Source organism: Tinamus guttatus, unplaced genomic scaffold, assembly GCF_059628265.1.
Source record: "Tinamus guttatus ecotype Peru unplaced genomic scaffold, ASM5962826v1 Tinamus_guttatus_pri_ptg000515l, whole genome shotgun sequence".
Taxonomy (NCBI): domain Eukaryota; kingdom Metazoa; phylum Chordata; class Aves; order Tinamiformes; family Tinamidae; genus Tinamus; species Tinamus guttatus.
Genome location: NW_028289049.1, coordinates 36,461 through 51,245, shown reverse-complemented (window position 1 = coordinate 51,245; position 14,785 = coordinate 36,461). Strand labels below are relative to the sequence as shown.

The 14,785-nt window shown below is 47.4% G+C and overlaps 2 protein-coding genes across 2 annotated transcripts; both read right to left on the bottom strand.

Annotated features, from left to right (window-relative positions):
- Window positions 1-5,237: 5,237 nt before the first annotated feature.
- TNFRSF14 (TNF receptor superfamily member 14) lies at window positions 5,238-9,218 on the bottom strand. Its single transcript, XM_088533728.1, has 7 exons — window positions 9,141-9,218; window positions 8,634-8,739; window positions 8,064-8,189; window positions 7,340-7,495; window positions 6,868-6,958; window positions 6,204-6,379; window positions 5,238-5,287 (listed from the first exon to the last, which is right to left on the bottom strand). The coding sequence occupies exons 1-7, from the start codon at window positions 9,216-9,218 to the stop codon at window positions 5,238-5,240; spliced, it is 783 nt and encodes a 260-aa protein (XP_088389854.1).
- A 4,138-nt stretch (window positions 9,219-13,356) lies between these two features.
- Window positions 13,357-14,337, bottom strand: LOC104577781 (transcription factor HES-5). Its single transcript, XM_010225282.2, has 3 exons — window positions 14,235-14,337; window positions 13,873-14,053; window positions 13,357-13,747 (listed from the first exon to the last, which is right to left on the bottom strand). The coding sequence occupies exons 1-3, from the start codon at window positions 14,295-14,297 to the stop codon at window positions 13,506-13,508; spliced, it is 486 nt and encodes a 161-aa protein (XP_010223584.2). The 5' UTR covers window positions 14,298-14,337; the 3' UTR covers window positions 13,357-13,505.
- Between the last annotated feature and the right edge of the window lie 448 nt (window positions 14,338-14,785).

The window sequence follows — 14,785 nt, the reverse complement described above, 5'->3', positions numbered from 1 at the left end:
ATGTAACACTGTCCACTTGCACTTTGGTTACTGCTTTGTTGTAAGATTGCTATTTGTCTTGATACTTTACGAAGTGAGCTAATGTTAGAATGCCTGCCAGCTGCTGACGTAACACAAGGCTGCACTCTTCTACTACACTTGAGTTCTGCTCCAGAGAGCAAGTGTAACATGACCTAGAAGTGAGGTAGAAAGACCACATTTTTTAAAGTATAAATTCTATTGTTACAGTTAAAATTACAGGGTCCCTCCATTTAGAGACATATTGAAGATGAAGTGTATTCTTGTAGAAGCATATGATAGACTTTTTGCCAAAGAGCAAACGTATCCATAGAAACAACTACCCTATTTTTAAACTTGTGCCTTTTCATTTTGCCATAGGCTATTTTTTCAATATTTACACTTGAAAATATAACACATATTTAATTTTTAAAAATCATGGTTGCCAATTCAGCAAGCATTTTACTATAGAAAATTTTGTGAAGAAAGCCACTTCAGTAAGTGCTCTAACATAATGATGTTATTTTAAACTGCCAGTCCTTAATTGTGGATTTTAAATATTCTTCTTGCAAATGCTTTTCTTTCTAGCACATAAATCCCTGGAAAGCAGGATGATCACTACTAGTGCTTAGCTTACAAAGTACCAAATCACATTCAGTTGTTTTAAGTTTTTAGTTACTGCACCCTAACAAAACATTTAATTATCTAAATACCATGGAAGGAAATAAAACTCATTTAATTGTAATAATTTGGTCCATAAGAGAAGACTCACTGATTCTGACCATTTGAAAGTAAGAGCTGAATGAAGCCCTCATAGTTTTGCATGAATATTAATTTTACCTGTTAAAATGAAATCAATCATTTGCTGCTGGTGAGAATATGTAGTTGATTTATATTTGATTTCTATTTTAGAAATCATCTTAGAAGATTATTTTCTCAAGGAATTGGCACTACCTCAGGGATTAACCTTTCTTCCAGGCCCTTCAAAGTGATATTTAGAAGAGAAACTAAATAGTAACATAGGGTTTATTTGCAAGTTTATTGAATACTCATTTAATCTCCACAAAAGATTCAGAACAGACTGTTCAGCACCCACCAATAGAGCTGTCTATTGCAAACAAATATTACACAAAGCACAGACATAATTTGGCCTTCACCTCCGTTAACAGTAATATAGAAACTCCTTCAAATCTCTTTGTTTCTGTGGTGCACCTCAGATAACTGTATCCACGGAGCTCCTCAAAGGAATGCTGCCTTCTGAATTACACTTTGTTTTTTTGTTCTTTTCAGCTAGGTCTATTAGCTGAGGGGACCTGCACTTGACCACCTTAATTCAAGCAAAGATCCAGAATCAAGGCAGATAAGTGGGAGGAAAGAATACTTTTTCAGACAGGAGTTGCTGTAAGTGCCTCATGACCTTAGAACAACTGATCTGCACTAAAAACAAACAAACAAAAAGAAATTAGTATGAAAGTGCACTATCAAGCTCCAAGAGCCCTCTTAAAAAAATCTACACTAGAATTAATACAGAACTTGGCACATAGGTGTCCTGCTTAACCCTCCATATAGTTTCAAGGGGCCTCATGTTAAAAACTGCGATTCTGCTGAGCCCCAGCAGATGCATAAGTTGATGCTGGATAGTAGGATAAGGAACTGTGCATTCCTGGTACTTCTACTCAGTACTGGTTTAGGAAATGAAAACCCCAAAATTCACAGTAGCTGCACTTTAGTTACTGCTTGTTTTTTTTTTTTTTTTTCTTTTTTTTTTTAAGTTCCAGTTCTCTCTAATATTCCCATCAAAGTCATTTAAGTCAGATTATTTAAGGATGCTAGCAAAACAAACAGGAGATGCAACAGTTTCATGCAATATCATAGTTTATACTAAAATTTTAGGAAGCTATTACAAGTGAAAAGGCTGGTTTAGGAGCTAACAGACTTGGTAAAACACTAATGGACAGTAAGTAATTTAAAAGAGATCTGGAGAGAATTAGGAAGATCAAGTTCTGTGCTATAGGATCTTTGCATCTGGATGCTCAAGAAGGGTCCCTTTTGTTTTTTATTCACTTGAAAAGTGTTTTTGCTCTTTAATTAACCCACTGTGCCTATTCCATGCATTGTAAAATTGATTGGCATACAGACTAGGTTTGCCTTTGCTCCTGGATTGGATTATACATGCACTAAGGTAGGAACTTTATACTTCAAGTGTTCTCTATCTCTACAACACTCAATGAGATCTGCTGCCCAAATTTTATTCTGGCCATAAGTAAGGTTCACCTTTCTCATCAGACCTGAAACTGATGCTCACAAAAAGATTATTTGGCTACTGTGTCCTAGTTGAAAGAGTTCAATTTTTAAAAAAACTAGATGATTGGTTATAAGAGAGTGAACTGCTCTGATAAATCAGCTTCTACTATTTAATAATTTGTATATGGCGGCAGGCAAAATAAAGTGTATTTAACCGCTGTGTTTTGTCTATCTTCACTAGCTTTGCCTCACTTCACTGTCTTCACTTACCCAGATTTTCCATGCTTAATTACTTGAATGTGGAATTTACTTACACTGTGTGCACACAAGTAATATAAGACCATTTTCCCTTGTATATCTGATATTTTCATATGGCTCTTCCACAAAACTAGGTTGGTTAAAGTGTGCATAATCCTTAGCTGAAAGGAGAAGCTCTTGCTTCTCTCTGTGCCAAGCAGCAGAAAGCACACAGAGCTGTGCAGAGGTCAGGGGAGGAGGTTCGCAAGGTTGATAAGTTAATTACTCTGCAAAATCACTAAGCTCTGGAGATGTGCCATTTAGAACAATTGCTGAAGGGATAATTAGAATGTGCCGGGGAGGTTTTGTTCCAGTTCATGATTACAGCACATGGAAGTTACTTATTTTATCATGCTAGTTTACTAAGCCTCCCACCTGCAGGAGAATCTTCCCATCTGTCTCTTTGTGTCTGTGCCAGCACACTGCAAGTGCCTAAGCTAAAGTCTCCCTTTAAAGTCCTACAGGTGCCTTTCTACTTTATCCCCATACCTCCCCTCCACAGTTCAAGCCCTCTACCTCCTGCTGGCAGCTAGTGACTTGATGAAACCTGAACAGAGATAACCTCACCGTCCATTTAAATACCGCTACTGCGTTTTCCAGAATAACAGGAAACCGAGTATTTCCTTCTCCACGCTGCCACCTGGTGGCATAAAAAGACTACCAAAACATACAGCAACTTTTTCAGACCTCAGATATATCGAAGACGCACGTTTGCCTCAGCTGTGGTACCTGCTAGTGACAGAGAGACAGTTACAGCGTGAATGCAGCGAGCAGGGGAGAGCGCCGGGGAGGCAACCAGGCAGCCCGGAGGCCAGCAGCCTGCCAGCACGCTTGCAACACCTGTAAAAGCTTTACATATGTCTAGCACCTTCCACTTGAGGTTTATAGAGTGATTTACAAACTCTGATTAACCCGAGGTGAAAATTAACAGATCTGGGTTATGCAAAGATGAACAGCAATGAAATTTCAGACCCGTATACCACCATATTCTGAGCGAGATCTGTGCCAGCCAAAAAGCCAAGCATCCTGTCAGAAATGTTACTGCCAGGTAATGAATTTCACGATTTGCATTTAAGGAAGAAAACAAGCTACATGTCAGCAGCAAGGTGCAGAGTAACACCTGCTACATGTGAGCTAGCAGCGGTACTGCAAGTTGCAAAGCTGTAAGAGCTGAAGTCTGTTCAAAGCCACACATATCAACAATTCAGCTGCCAAAGCAGGATGCTACGCAGCCAGAGTAGGTCTTTCATAGTGAGGGAAGTTATAAAAAGATGAAAAACAGCCTGTACTTACCCAATGATTGGCAAGTAGCCACAGACAGGGGCTGAAATTTTCTTGCCATTGTTTTCTGAACTCCTCCTCTTTGGGGTTTTGAGTTTGTTTGACAGTCTGCTAAATCAACTTTTCCCTCAGCAATGGAAGTAACACTTCATACACATGCGTTACAGAGGAACAACTACTGGTTAACAGTACATTCAACAGTAAGCCCAATGGTGGAAAATATTCAGCCCTGTAAAACAGAAACCAGCTACAAAAGAAGTAATTTAGAGAAACAAAGATAAAAAAGCACGTTTGCCCAATGAATAACCTTACTATTCATTGTGACCTATCCAGTAAGTTATCACATACCTGCCGCTAAGGTGGTAAAACATAATAGAAAACTAAGAACGCATTTGTCAGAAGCTCCAGAATCAAAAATGCAGCAGTCAGGGCTAGTCGAGTTCTTACTATACAGCTTGCTGCATCGTCCAGGAATCAATGAACCTCTGTCCTTTCTGCTTTTAGTCATCTTCAGAGCTTTAACATCGGAACTGTTAATGCCATAGCTGTTCTTTCTTATGTAAAATAGATGGGAGTAAAAGAAATGGTGGACAGTTCACACTTCCATGATTACTGCAAGGCAAAGGCTAGCATGAACATGACTTTTATTGGACCTTAAAAAAAAGCCTTAAAGGAAAAATAGTGAGACTTTCTTGTTAAGAACTTTATTTCTAGACATAATTGTAATGTGAGACCTTAAGCTTTTTTGCTGTGACATACAATCATAGATTTGAGCAGAGATGCCTAGCAAAAGACAGTAAGTATGTACATTACATTTCTGAAGGATCATTAAAGGTTACATGTTTCTTTCAGTACTAGACTTGTTTTCCCATCAAACTTCACTTTTTAAAAGGTAAAATATGTACAGAATTCCTTTTGGAAATGTGTTATGTAGATGTTATGTAGTGTCTTTAAAACAAATATATATATATATATATATATATACAATCTTTTCTCACAGAGACATTTTGGAATAATTACCTGCATACCAAGTAATTACTGTCCAAGTTGGTAAGAAAGAAAGAAAGAAAGAAATTCCAGATGTATTAATCCAGAAATGCCTGAAGCCCCGTACAGGCCACACTACCCTATAAAGTGAGGATGCAAAAGAAAGAAGCTTTAAAACCTCTGGCAATATTGACCATTCTCCTCCATCACTCAGCTTTGAGGCTTCAGAAGATTTCATTGGAACTGCTTTTTCCGTAGCTCCTTTGTAGGTCCTCCTTTCATCTTCAACACAATAAGCTGTCTTTTTCCGTATGAACATTTGGGATTGCTTTTCTTTGCCATCTCCATTGACTACAACTGTTCAGACAAAAATGTCTATTTGGGAACTGCGTTCTTCAGAGTTGGCACTGGTCGCCGGCACAGGTACCAATTTATCCCGGTTCTGCAGAGTTAATATCAGTGTCTGACCCTGCTGTCCACTCTTCAAAACATGACAGGAAACCAGAGAGTAGGAAGAGTCAGCTTGTATTAGGCAAATGCCTGCTATTTTCACTGCTAACAGCTTGAGTAAGCTGGACGCTGGAAGACCAGGAGTTATTGCTGGTCCTCTCTCAAATCGGAAGTTCAAACTATACGGGCCATTCAGCATTTTTCCTAGAAAACATGACCCATCCTTTGCACTCCTCAGATCTTGCAAGTAGTCATTTGAAACTTTTAGAGGATATGCAGTGTCACAGAATAGAGAGATAATAGATATACCCAATTGTGTAAAACCAGCTCCACTTTTTCGGTAGGAGTCCATCTCTGAAATCCCCTTGGACATCCATTGCTGGACAATGGCATGGGATAATGACAGCACTGGGACTAGATCCCAAGTGCCCTAACAAGGATCACTTGAGATGAGCTTACACTGCATTGCCTTGGGAATTCTGGAAGTCACCTACATTCCCCTTGTCCACAAGCTCCTCCGATAACACAGAGCCCACAAAACAAATAGCACAGGCAAACACTAAACAAAAAGCTATTTCAGATTTCAACAAATGAAAGAAAAAGAAGAGCTACTCACCCCTGATTCCTGAACCTCTGCAAATAGAAGTTAACAGCCCCATCAAAATGCAGTAAGATGAATTTTGCACTAATGCGTTTTCTAATCTAATTAGCTTGTCCTTAGATGTGTGGGCACATGGCTCAGTGATGAGCCCGCACAGGCTCAGCCTCCAAGGGGGGCATCAAACCCCACTGAACTGTGGCACCCAGAAATGGGGCCTTTCTTTACCCATCACCTCTAACTAGCTGCTAAGATTGTAGCCCCATATCTTCTGGTGAAACAAAAACTATTCTTCAAACTAGTAACTATTGTAAAATTATCCCTTTAGACATACACCGTTCTTACTTACGTGGCGCATGATTTTTCCTCTTCCTCCTACGGCAGATATACACAAGGCCCATTGTACCAGCAACTAGCGTAAGTACAATAAAAATGCAAGTGATAACAGCAGCACGGGAGCAATTTGAACAAGCCGCATCTGAAGCTGCCCCTTCCTCTCCTTGTACTAGGCCATTCTGCTTGAGCCTGATGTGAGGAAAGAGATATTCACATTGGAACATGTCGGCAAACTTCACACTATTTTTATCACACACCTCTGTCCAGGGACGTTCAGAAAGTCTCCCTGACTTCATGGCTGATCAAAGAAGGACTTGACTTTTACCTCTTTGTTTTAATACATGTAAATGCAATTTGGTTCTCCTCAAAAGCAAACTCTCATCAGTTCCACTGTAACTAAGGGGCACATCTATTGAAACCCAGGCACACTGCTCCTCCTGGGTCCAGGAGGAGCTGGAGGTCCAAGTCCCCTGTGCAGGGACAGGTTGGGACAAGGGGCTGAAGGCTAAATCTGTCATGCTAGTGAGTTTGTAAGTAAGAGAGAAATTAAGTTGTTCTCAAGGAAGAGTGGCAGGGCCATAGGAAGAGCCTGCCATACTCAGGACCTTACTGAAGCTGGAAACTGCTGTTTCAAACAAAGCACATCGCAGACTCAACAGTTGAGAAGAGCTGCTTACCCAGGCCAGGGTATACAGCTGTGTGACATGTTGGCGGCTGAGAAGGTTCCAGGGGGACAAACTTCACACACGTTGTCAGTGGTTTTTGTGCCTAGGAGGGAGAAGACGAGAGGATTTCCACCTGCACATGGGACCAAAAGGAGCTCCAGGTCAGCAGGGTCTTCTTAAACGACCCACGGATTACTGTGGACTCTTCACTGCAGACAAAAGCTCACATGCTTCCGCCTTTGCATATGGAAAAAGGATCCCTGGCCACATCAGCTCTCTCAGCATCTGGGACGTACATGGATTCTGCAAGCTTTCAGCAGGACACGTGTATCCCGCATCCCTGCGCTGCCCTTCCCATCCTCACTGACTCTTCAGTGTTTTTTCTGGATGAACTGACAGCCAGTTTCCTCACGATCAGCCCCCAAACACATTGTGCACGAGCAATGTTTTGCTTTGGGTCATTGCGGATGCTATGCTGGCTTACCCTCCTCCTTCAGCACAGTGCCAGGAGAGCAGACAGTGTGGCGCTGGCAAAACTCACAACCTTCAGTCCCCGCGTGACTGCAGAAATGCCCCGGGGGACAGCCACATACTGTATTCTTCACAGAGGTACAGGCTACTTCTGGCACCAGATTGGCTCCTAAAAGAAATCGGCACATGCAACCACAGTATTAACCTAAGTGTAGTCAGCAGGTGCAAGAACAAAAATGTTCATTCACCTTGAGGCATGAGTGGAAAGTACGAGAATTAACAGAGCTAGTGAAGTTAGTTCCTTTTCTGGACGTACGAAGGGAGCCCATTCCTCACACCCACGGCATCTTGAGTCACATTTACATCGGTGCTAACTGACTTACAAGGCAAAGGGCGAGCACTCCCAATTCACAGGTTCTTCAATTAGCTGGGAGGGAGGAATGCGCCTTATCCCCTTCTCCCAAGACAAATCTTCAGGCACCACGCTGCAATCCAAAGCAGCCTTCACATTCTATGCAGTAGGTGACACAGCATACTCTCACTGGTGCCAGTTTCAGATCTACACCGGTTTTGCCTTCAGTAAATACTTTCCTCAGGTCTGCACGGTGATAAGAGCCTCTCTTCATATTTTTACCAAATCATCAAGAGACTGGGGGGAGAAGCAGGAAGGGGAGAAGGCTCCCAGGAAAGGCAGGACAAACATTCCACCTCGGCCGCTCCTTTGGCAGCCTCCTTACCTTTATCACACCGTTTACATTTCTTGCAGTGTTCCAGCCCACTGGGACCATCAGTGTACGTATCCCTAGCACAAGGTATGCATGTTGTGCTGGACACTGCAGTACAGTTCTTGAAAACCCGAAATCCTAAAAACCAAAACAACCAAAAAAATGTGGCTCTGTTAGCAAAGCTTACATGGCCTGGGACTGACAGCAGCATGAAACCAGCGCAACTGCTATAGAGAAAATATGAGGACTTCAGAAAGAGCCTAACAGCAGTAGCAGTGGCAAAGATCATCTTAAAAACTAAAACCCCAAGTGAAAGCCCCGTTTCCAGTGAAGCTTGAATGCAGCTCGGCGAGGCCATTTGGGGCTGCTGCTCGCAGGGGTGAGTTGCAAGATGATCGGTGCAAGTGCAGGGGCAGCTACATGAAGAAAGCAGCGCGACACCTCAAGCTCCGCAGGGATTGGGAACTCCCTGGGAAGCAGACGCAGCCAAGGAAGAGTTTTGAGTCACAGGAGAGGACACGGTGAAGGAAGAGTTTCGAGTCACAGGATACTTCTTTAAACGAAGAGCCCCCCTTCACCTACCCGCAGCGCACATTGGGCAACACTCAGTGCCTGTGGGGTATTCTGCCAGCCCACAGTCCATAGCCTCCCCGTGCTCTGGTTGTGTTGCCAGGAAGAACACGATAATCTTTAGGCAAGAACAGAAAGGATTTCAACTTTGCAGGCTGCCAGCTCAGTGCTCCCCTATGAAACCCTTTGCCCGCAGAGCGGGGAACGCAGAGCACAGGGGCGCTCTCTGGAACGCCCTGTCTGCACTTCGGCACCCTCCCTGCTCCGGGCACACTCGGCACCCGCTGCCTCCCGGCCCAGGCTCCAGCCCGTCCCGCATCCCGGCAGGATGCGCGTGGAGCCGCTGCCCGGGGCCCTGCTGGGGGACCCCGGGGCGGGAGCGGCGCGGCCGCTCTTCCCTGCCGCGGCTCCTGCATCCCGCCCGCGGCAGCACGCGCAGACCGCCCCGCGCCACTCAGGCAATGAGCTGCCCGGCCTCAGCCCCTGCGCCGCCCCCCGCACGGGCCCCTGCCCACTCACCAGGCGCAGCGGCCCCCGCGCAGGGAGCTGCAGACGCGGGGATGCCGGTGCCAGCACAGCCCGGCCTCGCTGCCCCATGCTGCAGCCAGTGCGCGCGGCACCCGCAGCGCCCGCGGACCTGCAGCGCTTACAGCGCCGCAGCACCCATGGCCCCAGCACCCGCGGCCCTGCAGCCCCGCGGCCCCGCAGCACCCGCGGCCCCGCAGCACCCGCAGCCCTGTGGCAGCACAGCAGCTGCAGCCCCGCAGCACCCGCAGCCCTGCAGGACCCACGGCCTCGCAGCACCCACGGCGCCGCAGCCCCGCGGCCCCGCAGCACCCGCAGCCCCGCAGCGCTCGTGTGCAGGAAGCAGCAGTTCCCAGAGTGAAAGCGAAAGCCGGGAGAGCAGCCGGGAACCTTGGCCCCCGCGGAGGCGTGTGGAGCAGAGACCCGCGGGAGCCGCGGTGCAGCTGCCGCCGCCGCAGAGGGAAGCGCTCTGCAAAGCAGAAGCGGCCCCGCCGCCCACCCCCGGGCAGGAGACGCCGCGTTTCCCCATTCCCCGCGTGCGCTCTGAACACGGAGCCGCGTTTCCCCATTCCCTGCGCGCGCTCTGAACACGGAGCAGCGAAGCCGTCGGGCCTCAGAGCTGGCAAGCTGTCAGGTGGAGGCGAGCCAAGCAGGCCGTTTGCGAAAACATGTTCACAAGTGTGTGCCAGACTAGCTGGAATGGAAGTAACTGTTGGAAAAGAAAGCAAAAGGAGCTGCAGATGGGTTACTGGTAACTTATTTACCCTAAGAATTAAATGAAAAAGTGTTCAAGTTCCGTCTCACGCTGCTTGCACAGATTTATGGACACGTCAGCCTTGCTGAGCCCTCAGCAGATGCCCGGATCAGCCGGCGCGCAGGGAGTGTTTTCGCCAGCTGTTGCCATTAATACGCCACGTGATCCGCTGGGGACGCGGGCCGGCGCTCCTCCCGCTGCCGGGACGCGCTGCGTGTCAACACGAGGTGCCACCTGCCTCGGGAGCGGGGAAGGCCGTTCCTAACGGAGCGCAGCGCGAGCCGGGGAGGCGAGAGCTCCGCTGAGCACCCCGCACACCCGTGAGGCGACACAAGCAGCTCGGGGCACATTTGGACTAGGCTGCACCTTCCTGGCAGCATTCCCAGTTTGTGGCCCGTTCCCTTAAGGGGAAAACCCCACTGCTGCCATTTTCATTTTCCAATTTGTGAATGTGCAGCAGCCACGTGGGTATTTGTGCAGCCCGCGAGCCCTGAAAACCGCAGCCAGAGATAAGAGCCACCACAAAGCCTAGAGGAACGTTGGCAGAGGCAGTGAAAGCAGGAAATGGTGGGACAAAGCCTTAACCAAGGCCTCTGTTCCACTGTCTGCATTCCTGACACTTCTGCAGACCCATAAGGACCTCAGGTAAAGTGACACCAGGGCAGCCAGGAGCCTGGGGGAGCTCTTGGCCCTACAGGCTGCAAGAAGCGGTTCCCATCCACCCGCAGGCCCTGCCTTCCCTAGGGAAACACACCTGCATGGCTTCCTGCGTGCACCCCGCGCTGATCAGAGGGGTAAAACCCACCATCTCTTACTGTAGGCGTTTTTCCAGTCATGTAGGAGTCATGGGGTGCCTAGAAATCAGCGTGGCAGCTCTGTTCTCATGCTTTCAGCTTATTTTTAGCTGCCTATAATTTTATTGTTCTCTTTGCATTTCGGGTCTAAAACTCAGCAGCGGTGCTCGCTGAGGGCAACTTCGTCTCCTAGGGAAAAACAAACAAACTCGATGCAGCCTCTGTTTGAGAACAAAAATAGATACCTCTCCTGTGAGCAAATATAGTGCAAATTATATGTTTTGTAAGTGGAACTTATGAAGACAAGTTTCCTGTGGCTTTATATGTTGTGCTTGAGTTACTTTGTGCCTAATTAGGTACAAGCTGTGATCAAAACCCTTCCTGTAGGGGAAAGCCTTGTAGCATTTCCTCTCCTCTCTGAATTCTCCAGCATGTAGCAATGCAGGTGGCTTCCAGTTTCAGGCTTTCCCTCAGGAACAAGGCAACTTGGAATCTCTCTAACTAGTAGCCCACTTTCCCCAAATTCATGGGAACACAATCTCCCTGAGACCTGCAGGTTTGGCTGAAGTTGCAGGTTAGATTCAGCTTCTTGTTTTGCTTTGTCTTGTTCCCGTTTCGGTGGCAGGGCAGCCCAGCACTGCAATTTGGTTCTCCGGAGCAGCCAAGGGGACGCGGCCAGACGCGGAGCAGCCTGTTTTGGTCGGACGCAGGCGAGGGCAGGAGGCTGCAGCGCACGCAGAGACCGGGACAGCAGCTCCAAGCTGCTCCTCTGCTTTTCCCGTGAACTTCCCAATCAACAACTCCTGCATCTTGCAGGCAGGTACTGCAGTTTGCTCCTTCCTCCTGGCCCCAGAGTTACTGCTTCATTCCATGTGCCCAGTATAACCCTGCTTTACTTAACTCCTACTTGGCAACACACACGCATTATTTCTTCAGACAACAAGCTAAAATATTGAGTAATGTTTCCGATTTGACCCTGTGCAGTTCACATGACTCGAGTCAGTGGGTCCTGTGACCCAACGTGTCATAAAAGCATTTGAGCTCCGCGTTAAGGCAACCGCAGTCCAGTAACGAAATTCTCACTTGGTGCTTGGTGTTTCTTCCTGGCCTGAGAACCTCCTTAGAGCACAGAGGAGAGGAAAAAGTCCTACATGCAGGATTACACGGGTGGATTTTTAAAGAATTCTCTTCTAGTACTGCTAGAAAAAAACGATAATGCCTCCTAAAATATAAGTTCTATAAATCCTATCCTATCCTATTTGTATATATCCTGTCCTGTTTATCTGTTTGCTTTACAAACAACTGCAATGTCACACGTATTAACTAGGGATACTGGGGACTGACATCCACTATCTGACCATTAAAATGAAGCAAACACAATTTCATGAAATGTACATGTGTAAAACCCCAAAATTCTGCCTGAGCAGTTTGCTTCATTGTATTTACAGTTGTCATGAGCCCAAAAGGAAACAGTAATTGTGACCCCTGGTGGATATGAAAAGATAAAATATCATTTACAAACTTGGCAATTGTTTTCATAAGATTATATTCATACTGCAATACTAAAAAATTTATATGAATATTTTGCTGTAATTAATTTCCTAAATGTGCTGACACACACCCCAGCAGTTTGGGGGGTTCTGTGCTGAGGGGCCATGAGAGGGCCCAAGCTAGACAGGTTGCTGTCCTCGCTCCAGGTGTCCTTCGTGCCCCAGGCCAGGTAGACTTGCACAGCACCTTTAAGGTTATGTGGTTGTGTTTGCTGCGTTTCTGTGGACACCGAACCTGGGCTGCCGGAGAGCGAAACGGCCACAGCGTGACCGGGCGCCGGGTCCAAGGCTTCGCTCTCCAGGGAAGAGGATTTTCATTTTTTCAATGAAACGGGCGCGCTGCCTACTTAGTCTGTAGAGGCCCCAGTGGCCGCATATCCTTCAGAGGGAAAGAAGCCAGGCAGAAGTTGCACACAAATGCATTTTTATTGCTCTTTGCAACACCGAGACACATACACAGTATGCATACAAGCCACAGGGCTGTCCCAGTAATGGGAGAAACACCATCCATAGTGAATTAAAGCACTCCAAACAGACAAAAGTCATTAATAATATGAAAATGCTGGAAAAAGCATAGCTTACACCCAAAATGTATAACATCAACCAATCAGCCTTTTATCTACTATCCTTTCTTTAACATAAAGCAGTAACATAATCTTTTTCTAAAATGAAAAAAGTAGCAAAGCAGTAGAAATATTCTACATAGTTCCTAGCTTCTGTTCATCCATCCCACTCTGTATACTAAGACTATGAAAGGGCCATTAGGGAACCATAAAACTGATCTCTGTTTCTGTGTAAGTGGTAAGCAAGGAGGGGGAAATTGTTTTATCAAGTGTGCATGAACCAAGGGTGGGGAATCTATTCTCCAGAGTGACCAGCAAACGTGGGCTCCTGGTCAAGCCAGAGCAGCGCGGATGGCTCTTAGAGCAACGTTAGAGAATCTCTCCTACAGCAATTCCCGCCCGTTACAAAAAGACTCCTTCACTATGAAGACGTTTGCCCCTGCCCGGGCCGCGTGCCGCGCGCACTGTTATCACCAGTGCCTGCGCAGCATCGATACCACTCAACAGAATGCCTCAACTTTTGCCATAAAAGATTCCATAAAAGTCAAAAGTATTCCATTCTTTCCATACATAAATAAAATACATGGGAAAATAATATTCCCTACGGAAGAGAGGATCAGAGCTGGACTATCAGATGCAGTCAGATCCTTCCTCTGGACTCTAAAAGGCAAAAGTCCATCAAGGAAGCACTTCCCTGACTACCAGGGCCTCCAGAGGGTATTGGTGTCCTTTGGAGATCCTTGCTTCGGAGTGCTGTGGTGGCCAGACGGAAAGGCGAGCTCTGGAGCAGCCGACTGGCTCTTCTGAAAGTGGCTTAAAAGTTTGGTCTGTGTTTCTGTTTGGACTTTATGCAGAGAGAGGAAATGGAAAGCTTCTTGCAGACATCTAGAGTAGCCCTCCCTGAAGTCAAACTGAAAGCTTTTACGAAAGCATCCTGCAGCTAGAAGAGGGAAGAAAAGAGGAAGGGAAAGAGAAAAGAGTTAAGGGCAATTGCTTATGGCTATGGTTTCATTAACTGTCATGAATTTACAGTAAGCTACAGAGAGCAACAAATTCAATACTCACTCTTCATCTGCAGCTGGCTCTGCTGCTTCAGGTAGCTGACGGTCATTTCCAGGATGTCGGCCTTCTCCAGCTTGGAGTTGGGCTGGTGCCGCTGGAACTCCTTCTCCAGGAGCAGCTTGAGCTGCTCGATGCTGCTGTTAATCCGGTCACGGCGCATTTTTTCCACCACCGGCTTCCTGAGCTGCAAAAAGCAAAGGAAAAGACACTTACTCTTTGAAAGATCTTTTCTCAAACATTTCACAGTACTGTTAGTTGCACATCTCTGTTCCTAAAGGACGTGGGCAAGTTTCTCATGTGGTGCAAACTGCTGTGACGAGAGCTGAGCGCGCAGCCCCGAGCCGCCAGGCCGTGCTGGTACTTACTTTATTTTTCTCTTTTGCTGTCAGCAGAGTGTCAGGCGCCAAGAACACAGCGCTGGGAGCCATTTGTCCCGAGCGAGGCAGGAGGGTCTCGGGAGGGTGGGCGTCCAGGAGAAGCGTGTGGCGGGAGCCAGCTCTGCCCCGCTTTTATAGCGCGTGAGCGCTGGGAGAGCCGGTGGGTCCGGGGGCTGGCGGAGTTTCCCACGCTCGGCAGCCAACCGCGGCGCCCGGCAGCACAATGCGCCGCGCGTCCCCCGTGCACGCTCCGCTGCCGGTGAATAGCGGGATAATGACCTTCCCCGGAGGAGCAGGTGGGGAGTGCGTGCGCGGGGCAGGAGCGCGGTGAGAACCGCGCAGCACAGGCTGGGAAAGAGCGGGCCCTCGGTGAGAAGAGGCTGCTGCCCAACGCCGCCCATCAATGGGCCCGCGCACGGGGCGCAGGCTTCGCACGCGCTGCCAGCGGAGAGGGCAGCGGCGCATGGCGGGACGCGGGCGCCCCGGCCGCGCGGAGGCACACGCCGAGCTCCGCGGCACGGGCAGTGCGCGGCTCGCAG

What these genes read in the sequence shown, in the direction of transcription:
- TNFRSF14 (XM_088533728.1), bottom strand. Translation starts at nt 9,218, where the DNA reads ATGGGGCAGCGAGGCCGGGCTGTGCTGGCACCGGCATCCCCGCGTCTG. An exon ending in AGCTGTATACCCTGGCCTGG is followed by an intron (nt 6,380 to 6,867) that starts GTAAGCAGCTCT and finishes TCCTCACATCAG; the next exon opens with GCTCAAGCAGAATGGCCTAG. An exon ending in GAGGAAAAATCATGCGCCAC is followed by an intron (nt 5,288 to 6,203) that starts GTAAGTAAGAAC and finishes CATGTTTTGAAG; the next exon opens with AGTGGACAGCAGGGTCAGAC.
- LOC104577781 (XM_010225282.2), bottom strand. Translation starts at nt 14,297, where the DNA reads ATGGCTCCCAGCGCTGTGTTCTTGGCGCCTGACACTCTGCTGACAGCA. An exon ending in CAGCAAAAGAGAAAAATAAA is followed by an intron (nt 14,054 to 14,234) that starts GTAAGTACCAGC and finishes TGCTTTTTGCAG; the next exon opens with CTCAGGAAGCCGGTGGTGGA. An exon ending in GAGCCAGCTGCAGATGAAGA is followed by an intron (nt 13,748 to 13,872) that starts GTGAGTATTGAA and finishes TCCCTCTTCTAG; the next exon opens with CTGCAGGATGCTTTCGTAAA.